General features: G+C 44.5%; 1 protein-coding gene across 2 annotated transcripts; it reads left to right on the forward strand.

Annotated features, from left to right (window-relative positions):
• The first annotated feature begins 8,509 nt into the window (after positions 1-8,509).
• LOC121578356 (troponin I, slow skeletal muscle) lies at positions 8,510-12,534 on the forward strand. 2 transcript variants are annotated; one of them, XM_041892690.2, is made up of 8 exons: positions 8,510-8,626; positions 9,823-9,855; positions 10,056-10,062; positions 10,173-10,217; positions 10,323-10,454; positions 10,543-10,632; positions 10,827-11,003; positions 11,275-12,534. In XM_041892690.2, the coding sequence occupies exons 2-8, from the start codon at positions 9,842-9,844 to the stop codon at positions 11,377-11,379; spliced, it is 570 nt and encodes a 189-aa protein (XP_041748624.2). In that variant the 5' UTR covers positions 8,510-8,626; positions 9,823-9,841; the 3' UTR covers positions 11,380-12,534. The 2 variants fall into 2 exon arrangements, with proteins under 2 accessions (XP_041748624.2, XP_041748625.2); XM_041892691.2 differs by having other exon boundaries at positions 8,512-8,626; positions 10,176-10,217.
• Positions 12,535-14,282: the final 1,748 nt, after the last annotated feature.

Genomic DNA, 14,282 nt, shown 5'->3' on the forward strand with positions numbered 1-14,282 from the left:
GCAGTATGGAAGGTGAACCTCCGTCCCAGTCTCAAATCTCTGGAAGACTGAAACAGGTTTCCCTCAAGAATTCCCCAGTATTTATCCATCCATCCATCATTCCTTCAATTCTGACCAGTTTCCCAGTCCCTGCCGATGAAAAACATCCCCACATCATGATGCTGTAACCACCATGCTTCCCTGTGGGGATGGTGTTCTTGGGGTGATGAGAGGTGTTGGGTTTGTGCCAAACATAGCGTTTTCCTTGACGGACAAAAAGCTCAATTTTAACCAGAGTACCTTCTTCCATATGTTTGGGGAGTCTCCCACATGCCTTTTGGTGAACACCAAACGTGTTTGCTTATTTAAGCAATGGCTTTTTTCTGGCCACTCTTCCATAAAGACCAGCTCTGTGGAGTGTATGGCTTAAAGTGGTCCTATGGACAGATATTCCAATCTCCGGTATGGAGCTTTGCAGCTTCTTCAGGGTTATCTTTCGTCTCTTTGTTGCCTCTCTGATTAATGCCCTCCTTGCCTGGTTTGTGAGTTTTGGTGGGTGGCCCTCTTGGCAGGTTTGTTGTGGTGCCATATTCTTTCCATTTTTTAATAATGGATTTAATGGTGCTCCGTGGGATGTTCAGAGTTTCAGATATTTATTTTATAACCCAACCCTGATCTTTACTTCTCCACAACTTTGTCCCTGACCTGTTTGGAGAGCTCCTTGGTCTTCATGGTGCAGCTTGCTTGGTGGTGCCCCTTGCTTGGTAGTGTTGCAGACTATGGGACCTTTCAGAACAGGTGTATATATACTGAGATCATGTGACACTTAGATTGCAGACAGGTGGACTTTATTTAACTAATTATGTGACTTCTGAAGGTAATTGGTTGCACCAGATCTTATTTAGGGGGTTCATAGCAAAGGGGGTGAATACATATTCACGCACCAGTTATTTTTGAACGCACCATTAGTGCAACCAATCTGATTGTTTGGGGCATCTTGAAAACACCTTGTCTGGAGAAGACAAGGTCAGCGCTACCATCAGTCCTGTGTCATGCCAACAGTAAAGCATCCTGAGACCATTCATGTGTGTGGTTGCTTCTCAGCCAAGGAGTGGGCTCACAATTTTGCCTAAGAACACAACCATGAATAAAGAATGGTACCAACACATCCTCCGAGAGCAACTTCTCCCAACCATCCAAGAACAGTTTGGTGACGACCAATGCCTTTTCCAGCATGATGGAGCACCTTGCCATAAGGCAAAAGTGATAACTAAGCGGCTCGGGGAACAAAACATCGACATTTTGGGTCCATGGCCAGGAAACTCCCCAGACCTTAATCCCATTGAGAACTTGTGGTCGATCCTCAAGAGGCGGGTGGACAAACAAAAACCCACAAATTCTGTCAAACTCCAAGCATTGATTATGCAAGAATGGGCTGCCATCAGTCAGGATGTGGCCCAGAAGTTAATTGACAGCATGCCAGGGCGGATTGCAGAGGTCTTGAAAAAGAAGGGTCAACACTGCAAATATTGACTCTTTGCATAAACTTAATGTAATTGTCAATAAAAGCCTTTGACACTTATGGAATGCTTGTAATTATACTTCAGTATACTATAGTAACATCGGACAAAAATATCTCATAACACTGAAGCAGCAAACTTTGTGAAGACCAATACTTGTGTCATTCTCAAAACTTTTGACCACGACTGTACTGTATGTGACCAATTACATTTACATTTACATTTTAGTCATTTAGCAGACGCTCTTATCCAGAGCGACTTACAGGAGCAATTAGGGTTAAGTGCCTTGCTCAAGGCACATGAACGTCATTTAGCAAGACGCTCTTGGCCGAGCGACTCACAAATTGGTGCTGCGTTCACCCTATAGCTAGTGGGATAACCACTTTACAATTTGGGGGAGTTAGAAGGATTACTTTATCCTATCCCAGGTATTCCTTAAAGAGGTGGGGTTTCAAATGTCTCCGGAAGGTGGTGAGTGACTCCGCTGTCCTGGCGTCGTGAGGGAGCTTGTTCCACCATTGGGGTGCCAGAGCAGCGAACAGTTTTGACTGGGCTGAGCGGGGAACTATGCTTCCGCAGAGGAAGGGGAGCCAGCAGGCCAGAGGTGGATGAACGCAATGCCCTCGTTTGGGTGTAGGGACTGATCAGAGCCTGAAGGTACAGAGGTGCCGTTCCCCTCACTGCTCCATAGGCAAGCACCATGGTCTTGTAGCGGATGCGAAAGCTTCAACTGGAAGCCAGTGGAGTGTGCGGAGGAGGGGGGTGACGTGAGAGAACTTGGGAAGGTTGAACACCAGACGGGCTGCGGCATTCTGGATGAGTTGTAGGGGTTTAATGGCACAGGCAGGGAGGCCAGCCAACAGCGAGTTGCAGTAGTCCAGCCGGGGAGATGACAAGTGCCTGGATTAGGACCTGTGCCGCTTCCTGTGTAAGGCAGGGTCAACTCTCCGAATGTTGTAGAGCATGAACCTGCAGGAGCGGGTCACCGCCTTGATGTTGGCGGAGAAACGACAGGGTGTTGTCCAGGGTCACGCCTAGGCTCTTCGCACTCTGGGAGGAGGACACAGCGGAGTTGTCAACCGTGATGGCGAGATCGTGGAACGGGCAGTCCTTCCCCGGGAGAAGAGCAGCTCCCGTCTTGCCAGGGTTCAGCTTGAGTGGTGATCCGTCATCCATACTGATATGTCTGCCAGACATGCAGAGAGATGCGATTCGCCACCTGGTTATCAGAAGGGGGAAAGGAGAAGATTAGTTGTGTATCGTCAGCGTAGCAATGATAGGAGAAAGGCCATGTGAGGATATGACAGAGCCAAGTGACTTGGTGTATAGGGAGAAAAGGAGAGGGCCTAGAACTGAGCCTGGGGGACACCAGTGGTGAGAGCACGTGGTGCGGAGACAGCTTCGCCACGCCACTTGGTCAGGAGCGACGGTCAGGTAGGACGCAATCCAGGAGTGAGCCGCGCCGGAGATGCCCAGCTCGGAGAGGGTGGAGAGGAGGATCTGATGGTTCACAGTGTCAAAGGCAGCAGACAGGTCTAGAAGGACAAGAGCAGAGAGAGAGAGTTAGCTTTTAGCAGTGCGGAGAGTCTCCGTGACACAGAGAAGAGCAGTCTCAGTTGAATGACCAGTCCTGAAACCTGATTGGTTTGGATCAAGAAGGTCATTCTTGAGAGAGATAGCAAGAGAGTTGGCTAAAGACGGCACGCTCAATAGTTTTGGAAAGAAAAGAAAGAAGGGATACTGGTCTGTAGTTGTTGACATCAGTGGGGGTCGAGTGTTGGTTTTTTTGAGAAGGGGAGCAACTCTCGCTCTCTTGAAGACGGAAGGGACATGGGCAGCGGTCAAGGATGAGTTGATCAGCGAGGTGAGGTAGGGGGAGAAGGTCACCGGAGATGGTCTGGAGAAGGGGAGGAGGGGATGGGGTCAAGCGGGCAGGTTGTTGGGCGGCCTGCAGTCACAAGTCGCAGGATTTTATCTGGAGAGAGAGGGGAGAAAGAAGTCAAAGCATAGGGTAGGGCAGTGTGAGCAGGACCAGCAGTGTCCATTGGACTTAACAAACGAGGATCGGATGTTGTCAACCTTCTTTTTCAAAGTGGTTGACGAAGTCATCCACAGAGAGAGAGGAGGGGGGGGGAGGGGGGGAGGATTCAGGAGGGAGGAAAATGTGGCAAAGAGCTTCCTAGGTTAGAGGCAGATGCTTGGAATTTAGAGTGGTAGAAGGTGGCCTTAGCAGCAGAAACAGATGAAGAAAATGTAGAGAGGAGGGAGGTGAAAAGATGCCAGGGTCGGCAGGGAGTTTAGTTTTCTTCCATTTCCGCTCCGCTGCCCGGAGCTCTGTTCTGTGAGCTCGCAATGAGTCATCAAGCCACGGAGCTGGAGGGGGAGGACCGAGCCGGCCGGGAGGATAGGGGACACAGGAGAGTCAAAGGATGCAGAAAGGGGGAGGAGAGGAGGGTTGAGGAGGCAGAATCAGGAGATTGGAGGGAGAAGGATTGAGCAGAGGGAAGAGAGATGATAGGATGGAAGAGGAGAGTAGTGGAGGGAGAGAGAGAGCGAAGGTTGCGGGCGGCGCATTTACCATCTGTGTAGGGGCAGAGTGAGTAGTGTGGGAGGAGAGCGAGAGAGAAAAGGAAACAAAGTAGTGGTCGGAGACATGGAGGGGAGTTGCAGTGAGATTAGTAGAGGAGCAGCATCTAGTGAAGATGAGGTCAAGCGTATTGCCTGCCTTGTGAGTAGGGGGACGGTGAGAGGGTGAGGTCAAAAGAGGAGAGGAATGGAAAGAAGGAGGCAGAGAGAAATGAGTCAAATGTGGACATAGGGAGGTTGAAATCCCCAAAACTGTAGAGGGGTGAGCCATCCTCAGGGAAGGAACTTATCAAGGCGTAAGCTCATTGATGAACTCCAAGGGAACCTGGAGGGCGATAGATGACAAGGATATTAAGCTTAAATGGGCTAGTGACTGTGACAGCATGGAATTCAAATGAGGAGATAGACAGATGGGTTAGGGGGAAAAATTGAGAATGTCCACTTGGGAGAGATGAGGATTCCTGTACCACCACCCCCTCTGACCAGATGCTCTCGGGTATGCGGAGAACACATGGTCAGACGAGGAGAGAGCAGTAGGAGTAGCAGTGTTTTCAGTGGTGATCCATGTTTCCCGTCAGCCAGGGAAGTCGAGGGGACTGGGAGGTTGGCATAGGCTGGGATGAAGTCAGCTTTGTTGGCAGCAGAACGGCAGTTCAGAGGCTGCGCTGCGACCTGGAACTCCAGGGTGGGGTGCGTGCAGGGACCACCAGGTTGAGAGAGGCAGCAGCCACGCGGTGTGGTGCGTTTGTGTAGCCTGTGCAGAGAGGAGAGAACAGGGATAGGCAGAGGCATAGTTGACAGGCTGTAGCAAATGGCTACAAAAATGCAGAGGAGATCGGAATGAAATAAGCTAGCATCTGGGAGAGGAGAGAGAGCAGGGCCTCCTCACCAAAAACTTCTACCTCAGAAACTAAAATTGTTTCACTGAACCACCCGAACAAAAACTCCCAACTTCCACCTTTAGAAATCAGAATTGTTGTGAACCACAGCGGTTCAATGTTTAAAGGAATAGACTCAACCCACTTTATTCAGCTAGCTAACTCATGACATTCATAGCTAACTAGCAAGCTAGCATCCAATAACAATAACACACCGTTTAGCACCAACACTTGGTCACAACAAACCACCAATAGTGTGATAACACACTAAACAGATCATTCGTGGTTCTGTGTCAAGTTCCTTTCATGACGCAGCAATGATTAAACGTTATTAGCTAGGACAAGTATATTGTATTTGGCTACTACCGTACGAGTTAGCTGGTCGTGTTGGGTAGCTAGCAATGGCCACTGTGTTGACTTTGTTTGAAGAACGGCTAGCTAGCTAGCCGTGCTACACCCGCACACAATGGCTGTGTCTGACTCTGACTCTGTTCGAACAGCGGCACGGCCGAAGACACTGCCAAGACACACCAATAGTGTGATAACACACTAAACAGATCATTCGTGGTCTGTGTCAAGTTCCTTTCATGACGCAGCAATGATTAAACGTTGGCTAGCTAGGACAAGTATATTGTATTTAGCTACTACAGTACAGTTAGCTGGTCGTGTTGGGTAGCTAGCAATGGCCACTGTGTTGACTTTGTTTGAAGAACGGCTAGCTAGCTATTTCAGTGCTACCCGGCACACAATGGCTACTGTGTTGACTCTGAATCTGTTCGAAAAAAACAGCTAGTTACCTCTCTTCGTGCTACAGCCGGCACGGCCGAAGACACTGCCAACCTACAGTAACTAACCACAACAACCCACGATGCCTAGCTATGACGCCGTAGCTAACTAGCAAGCTAGCATCCATTAACACACAATTTAGCACCAATACTTGGTTACAACAAACTGCCAAGAGTGTGTTAGCACACTAAACAGATAATTCATGTCCGTGTCTAGTTCCTTTTCATAACGCATAACGAGCAAAAAATTAAACGCTTGGCTAGCAGCACATTAACATTGGAAACAGCTCTCCACCGTTGCTAATCGTTACCAGTAGCTACCCGCTAGCTAGCTAGCCTCGTGCTTCGATACTAACCTACTATTACCTACGGAAACCTACAATAACAACAATACTAACCTATGATAAACTACAATACCTAACTACAACTAACTACCTACCTACGATCTAATACATGGTTAAGCTTTACTCAACACCATATGAGAAGCTTACCTCCTGCTTACCTCCAGCTAGAGAAAAACACAACCAATCACCTTTTATTTGATTTATATAACTACTGCTGTACATACCTTTTCCTACTATTGTCCATACTGTCTCTACACACCACATATTTATATTCCGGACTATGACGTTGCTCGTTCTGATATTTCTTAATTTCTTATTTTGTTCTTTTTTTTTATTTTTATCTTTTTTTGTGGAAATTAGTATTGTACTGTCAGACACTTACTGCACTCCTGGAGTTAGAAACATAAGCATTTCGCTGCACCTCCATTAAAATGTGCAAATCTGTGTACGTGACAAAAAAAACGTTGATTTGATTTGATTTTGACAGAGCTGGAATCAATACCTATCACAAAGCATTGCAACTGTTTAGTCATAATCCCCTTCTGTGTATAAATACATGGGCTGCTCATTTCCATGAAACAGTCAAACAAATCGACAGCACTTTGGTTGATCCTGCTGCCATATATAAGTCGGAATTAAAATCAGCTGTCCTGCGATGCATCAGTAGGCCTAGTTCTCAAGTGTCAGAAATCACAACCGACAACCTCCATGTTGCCTGGTACAACAGGCAACCATAAACGGGAGATAGGCCTACTTGCTTCTAGACAAAAAAACTGCAGAAGCATAACAATCAATTTTAGGCCTGCGAGTTTGCTGCAACTCTACACATTTTGTCATGGGGTGCAGAGAAGATATAGCAATTTTATAACTAATTTCATGCAATTCTTCCTAGCGACCATGGGCCCCAAAATGGTTGCTTATGTCGCTTATGTCTAAGGGCCGGCCCTGCGCACATACACAAAAGCAAACCATGCACTTAAGCATGCGACAACCCAATCAGAGTGGTAGGATCAGATGGTGATACACTGGTCTATGTATAGTTGGCAGGATCCTGCTATTTTGTGGTGGATATGATTGCATTCCTTTCATCAACTGCGGGGCTTAACATTGTCTGCAGTTAATATTCTAATCAGGCCGCGGGGGCCTGCTGTTCTCAGGCGGCAGCGTGTCTGCAATACCTTTCTCATTACCAGCCAACAGAGATCTGAAATACAGGGTGAATACAACCCAGGGCCGGCTCCAGGCATAAGCCCAGGCTGCTAGTCCAAAAAAATTACAAACTTACTGTTGAGAGTTACAAAGGTAGAATACACAAGGTGCAAGTTTGAAAATTGGTTGTGCATCAGCAATTTTTCTCTTGTTATGTCAGTCACTGACAATCATTCAATTAGCCATGTCAGCTAACAATTTTTAGAATGGTAAGTTAGTATAGCCAGCTATCTAAACTTGTAGTAATCATGGCCGAATAACGACCGGGAACGTGCCCAGAGGCCCTGACCTCCAGGTGACCCCATTGATTTTGTTGGTCACTCTCACTCAGATATAATTAACACGACATAAGTCATGGAAAAATGTGTAGAATTGCAGGAAATGTGTTTTAAAACTGAAACAATTTCTCTCCACCCCATGGCAAAATGAGTAGAATTGCATTAAATGTGTTATAAAATTGCAAAAGAAAATCTGCCCCATGGCAAAATATGTAGAACTGCAGAAAACTTGCTTTAAAACTGCAACATTTTCTCTACACCCCATGGCAAAATGTGTAGAACTGCAGGAAATTAACTTTAAAACTAACATGTCTCTCCGCAGTCAAGAGGGGGGCCACTCAAATGTTTTGCCCGTGAGGTGGGGGGGGCAACCAAATCTCGGTTAGGGCCCCCAAAAGGCTAGAGCAGGCCCTGACACAACCAACCGAACTGCTTGCAAAACCAACCCACTGGATAATTTATCAAGGCTCCATCATAGTCAGAAAATAGTAAAATACAGAGTTGCATTCATTTGGACAACTTCCTCCACTTGCTATTCATTGCTGGCTGTTGTCAGTTGAAGTTACTGGCACAAGATAACAATGCCCAGCCCCCAACAGTAAGACTGGGCAGGGTCTTGGCAGAACACAGTGCTTGTAACGCCAGGATAGTGGGTTCGATTCCCGGGACCACCCATACATAAAATGTATGCATACATGACTGTAATTTGCTTTGGATATAAGTGTTTGCTAAATGGCAATATTATATTATGGTGAGACCTGATAAGGAAAGTGTTTGTCCTCACCTGGCACAACACACAGCCCACTAGCACAATGTGTTATCACAGAACAGCTGCTGGATCATGACCTACTGTACCAACACCGCTGGAAAGTTCAACATCATAAGCATTGGATAAGGGAGACCACCAGGGTGCATGTGTGTGTCTTCTATTTAGGGGTCCCAGTGACGGGCAGGAGGGACAATGGGAGGCTGAGTTAAATACTCTGGTGCATTCTTCCCCCATCACTCTGAGCCTCTACTGGGCATCTCCAACCTCAGCAGAGAAAGGTAAGACTGGGCTCCTCTCTCAATGTGATATTGTGTAGACAATGCTTAGAGCTTTTCTGTATTTCTTGAATTTGAGATTTTCAGAACATTAACTATTTCGAAAACATCTCACATAATTTTAGTTTCTATTTACAGATGCACAAAACTAAACTGCAATCAGTAGCAAATCTATATAAATACAATTTTTAGGATAGGCCTATTAGAGAAATCTGGAATAAAAGTATACGTTTTCCATCTTCTTTTTGAATTTTTTTACAATTCATTTGATTAGAAAATGTATTTAGCAATTTCAGGTTTCCAACTGATTTCTAATGTTTATTTTGCTCTATTCAATTGTATTTTCTTTTGGGGCATTTGACTGTGGTACACATGACATTAAATCCCAAAATAAGAATAAGATTATTTTCTAAGATTATTTTCAGAGATTGTTTTACAGGTTTTTTTTAGTTTCATCAGTTATTTCTATAAAGTATTCCACATTGGTTTCACATTACTAATCATTTACGCTGGATTCCCATGTAAACTGGACACTGCGACATTCCTTTACGGAATTGGCAATTCTCAAAAATTACTTCCCAAATCCCGACCTCCTGGTCCCTTTCAAGAGAAGGGAGCCAGGTCTATTTGTGGAGCATTATCCAGTGGAAATGAGCAGGAGAAAGCTAGGATTGTTATCTGTCTGGAATAATTACCATGCCAGGGCTGATGCACGTCTCTCCCCCTGTCTGCAATCACTTTCTTTTTTGGGGGAGTGTCACTGTCAGCAGAGAGAGGCAGCAGGGGGATGGGTCGCAGGCCCCAGGCTCCATACCAGAGGGTCAGATGTAGAAGTGGGGACTGGTGATGTAGACCACTTGGAGCCCTGAGCGACCACTTGACCTGCTGATAATGTACTGTAGTAGTTGGAGAAAAACAACCCATGGCTAGATAGTAAACAACTATGACCGAAGGAATGAATAACAAAAAAAGCTATGCTTTAGGTGTTTTTCAGTCATGAGTATGATAGATAATTTTCATAAAGTTGACAATGTACTGTAGAATCATTCAATTACTTTGTATTGCATATCAGTACATTGAAAGCTATGATGATGTATCAAGGGAACTGAAATGGGAGACCTAATTACTGTAGGCTTACAGGTGAAAATGGTCTCTCTCGTCAAGTTCTTCAGAAACATACGTTTTATTTTTGTTTCTAGGGGAATCTACATTGCCAAGATGCCTGAGCAAGTGTAAGTGTATCGTGTTTCTGTTTACTTTTCCAGCCAACCCCTTCATGAGAAGGGTCAGACAGCACATGCCAGTTATCTTTAGAAACACTAACAATGACTGCCTGATAAATTCTGTGTGCCACATTGGGAAGTATTTCAAATCCTGTATCTCTTATGCTAAATGATGTTTACACTAAAATATATATTTTTTTTCTTTACAGACAAGAGGTGAGATTTCCCTAATTCTATTGCATAAATGTTGATAAACACTGATTAAGTGAGACATTAATTATACTGTCAATCTATGACTAACTTAATCAAATTGATGAATCTTTTTGAAGCGAAAGTCGAAGATCTCGGCCTCCCGTAAGCTCATGCTAAAGGTGAGTCTATAGCCACACTATGACCACAGCAATAACACTTGACTGTTTGGCAACTACCTCAGTCATATGAGGCCATACGCTTGAAATACTTAAATGTGTTATCAGAGCTTAATGGTGGCCAAGGCGAAGGAAGAGATCGAGCAGGAGTTTGTGGATAAAGAGGAGGAGAAGGAGAGGTATCTGGCAGTGAGAGCACCTCCCTTACAGACCGGTGGTATGTCCTTTGCTGAGCTCCAGGTACTCCTATCCATACACACATTCAGTAAACCTATTGACTACATTGTCCTGGGTACTAGTTCATTGCTAATTCTAATTTCCCCAACAGAAGTTATGTCGGGAGTTACATGCCAAGGTTGACGTGGTGGATGAGGAGCGATACGACATTGAAGCCAAAGTCATACACAACACCAGAGAGGTACAGTAGTCTACATGGTGCTGCTTGAAACATACCTTCTAAATGTGGTTCATTTAGCCACGACATGGTCAACTCCAAGGGCTAACCTTAAAGATGGTGTAATCTGAGATGCCTGTTGTGTAGCCCATAGAGAAAGAATCCATTTTAGTTGTATCTCTATGATGGTCTACCTCTTCTTTCCACCTGTCCCACAGATCAAGGACCTGAACATAAAGGTTTTGGACCTGAGGGGGAAGTTCAAGCGGCCCAACCTGAGGAGGGTAAGGGTCTCTGCTGACGCCATCTTGCGCTCCCTCCTGGGCTCCAAACACAAAGTCTCCATGGACCTTCGGGCAAACCTCAAGTCAGTCAAGAAGGAAGACACAGAGAAGGTAAGTTTAGTTTTACGTGGTAGATTTAGTGGGTCATCAACAGATCAAAGGCAGCAGGCAATAGTGTGATGCAACGATGAGTTTTGCTATGTTTATGAGCTTTATTTCAAATGTCAATATTTCCCTCAACCAGAGGTAATCTATATATAAATGACAGGAGCGAACAGTTTGTTTTTGTAACTTGAAGCTGACCAGCCGTAGGGGCTGATATACTAACACACTGACATCCTACTGACATGACAGTGACTGCCATTGTGTGTGCACTCTGCAGGAGAAGACAGTGGAGGTGAGTGACTGGAGGAAGAATGTGGAGGCCATGTCTGGCATGGAGGGAAGGAAGAAGATGTTTGACGCAGCCAAAGGCCCCACTCAGTAGACAGAGAAGAGAATACTCAACATTTGGTTATCCTGCTTCATGTTTCTTTCATTTCTATTAATCCTGGACATTCAAAATGTGTTAATGCTTTGCATTTGTGTCTCTACTTCTTATTTCAGTGGCAATACAATGATTGTGTGTATTGTTTAGCAAGGCTTACACAGGACAAGCTGAATGCTGCTACAATCACAATGTTCTGCTTTATCCTTACTGTTAATATTTGCCTGAGAAGAAATTATAGAGTAAATTATAGTTCATGCAATTCCACTCATTTTGCCATGGGGCAGAGAGATAATTTTGCAGTTTTAAAGCTAATTTGCTTGCCTGACGACTCATCCTGAATTACATTTAGCTGCTCTATCGATAGCTTCATACATTGTCTGAAACTGCCATCCTAGAAGTCGATTGTGCTGATGCCAAAATGAGGGGCGTTGTACAAAACAAATTAATCAGCGATTGGATCGTCTCCAAGCAATCAGAGTATCAAAGTTGACAAGGTCATCATGCAGGCCAGGTCTGGCTCGACGCTTTCTGGGACCAATCAGAAAGGTCAGAATGTGTTCGCATTCTACAAGATGTCAGGGAGGAAAGCAAATCCAGACTCATCGTGAAGAAGAAACGCTAGTAGTCAGGCTACTAATTTGCTGCAATTCTACACATTTTACCAGAGGGGTGGAGAGACTGACAAAATCAATGGGGGTCCGCTGGAGGTCAGGGCCTCTGGGCACATGCCGTGTGTGCCCGGTTAGTAATTTGGACATGATTAGACCTACTTCAAGGTTTAGATTGCTAGAAGTTAGTCTAGCCAGCTATCTAAAAATGTTAGCTGGCATGGGCTAATTGAATGACAGTCAGTGACTGACATAACAAGAGGAAAACTGCAGATGCACTACCAAATTTCAAAATTGTTGTGGGCCCCTAACGGCCACTTGTGTCACCTATTGGCTGAGCCGGCACTGAAAGTAAGCCAGTCTTACTTTAAAGCTGTAGATGCTGTAGATGTTTAGCTGGCTCAATTGTGGCTGTAGTATTCTACTTTAATCAAATTATGATTATGAAGGCAAATGTGTTAATTAGTTAATCAAACTATTGTTGAAGACATCCACTCCTAAATGATAACTGCTTTGACAATAAAGTAACATACCATCCACACAACTATACAATCATGGTGCTCTAACAAAATTAACTACAAGATCAGAAACAAACATTTAATATAAAATAAAAATGAAACATAAAACCAATTATAAACCAGGTAGTTTGGGTCCTGGATGCTGATTATCTAAAACAGCATTCCAGCCGTGTGTATATCAGACAATACACCATGTGTATGACGCAAAACGACTTGTTTACTGTTATATTTATGTTGGTAACTAGTTTATAATAGCAATAAGGGTATGGTATACCACTTTGCTTTGTGTCTAAGAACAGCCCTTAGTGTGGGGTATATTGGCCAATATATCACACCTTTTCTGGCCTCTGGGGCGGCAGGTAGCCTGGCGGGGAGGAGCGTTGGGCCAGTAACTGAAAGGTTGCTGAATCGAATCCCCAAGATGACAAGGTAAAAATCTGTCGTTCTGCTCCTGAGCAAGGCAGTTAACCCAGTGTTCCCCGGGCGCTGATGACGTGGATGTCGATTAAGGCAGACCCCCTCACCTCTCTGATTCAGAGGGTTAAATGCAGAAGACACATTTCAGTTGAATGCATTCAGTTGTACAACTGACTAGGTATCCCCCTTTCCCTTTTTGCTTAAATATATAACAACCTTACTCCACTGATCAGACAGCCATACTGTAGGATATGATTATACATACATGAACAAACATGGACTCAAACATGGCTAAATAAACATAGGTTCACATTGTCTTGAATAGACACATGATATTCCCTGGTACGCCCAAGCTCCCTCTTGGTTAAGGGCAAGGGGTTATTTCTCGACAGGGCCCACCTCAGTCACATAGCAGTAACTGCAATAGCAGCTATGTGAAGCTAGAGGACAGTGTTACCTCTGTGCTGAACTCAAACACAGTCTAATATGAGCAATGCTGTACTCTCTTAGAAGAAAATGTGTTTTCTAGAACCTAAAAGGGTTATTTGGCTGTCCCCATAGGAGAATCCTTTGAAGGACCATTTTTGGTTCCAGGTAGAACCCTTTTGAGTTCCATGTAGAGTACACAGATGGTTCTACATGGAACCCAAAATAATTCTACCTGGAACCAAATAGGGTCCTACCTGGAACCAAAAACTGTTCTCCTATGGGGACAGCCGAAGGACCCTTTTGGAACCCTTTTTTCTAATAGTGTAGGATGGTCTGTGTTCAGATTTCCATTCAAAGGTGTGGTAGGCCTGACAATGTTGCATTAGTAGCTAAGAGGAATGTATTAACTGTGGGTCACATCCTTACTTGAATTGTCTGGAACTGGGACTTTGTCATTGTATGGATATTTCTATGAAGAGATGGATTTCAAGTCAGGATTTGGCTCTGTGAGTTCTCAAGTCCTTCAACAGAGGTATGGAGGGATATGCATTATCACTAGATAATATCACTTGTATCTAGTTTAGCATTTAACCTAATTATAAGGGTATGAATGCATGAGGACAGTTTTATTCATGAAGGTTATTATAAAGTGTTACCAATTCAGTTACAAAGGCAAGGGGATTGTTTTTCTACAGCCACATTGCTTTAGGTGTAACAATTCTCTGGAAAAAAGGTGTGACAGTTCTCGAAAGTACCCTTCGGACACCGGTTATTCCGTAAAAATTGCCAGTATGTTGTGTGTTATTGCTTACAGTCGTGGTCAAAAGTTTTGAGAATGACACAAATATTAATTTTTACAAAGTCTGCTGCCTCAGTTCTTATGATGGCAATTTGCATATACTCCAGAATGTTATGAAGAGTGATCAGA

This window comes from Coregonus clupeaformis, chromosome 12, assembly GCF_020615455.1.
Source record: "Coregonus clupeaformis isolate EN_2021a chromosome 12, ASM2061545v1, whole genome shotgun sequence".
Classification (NCBI taxonomy): Eukaryota; Metazoa; Chordata; class Actinopteri; order Salmoniformes; family Salmonidae; genus Coregonus; species Coregonus clupeaformis.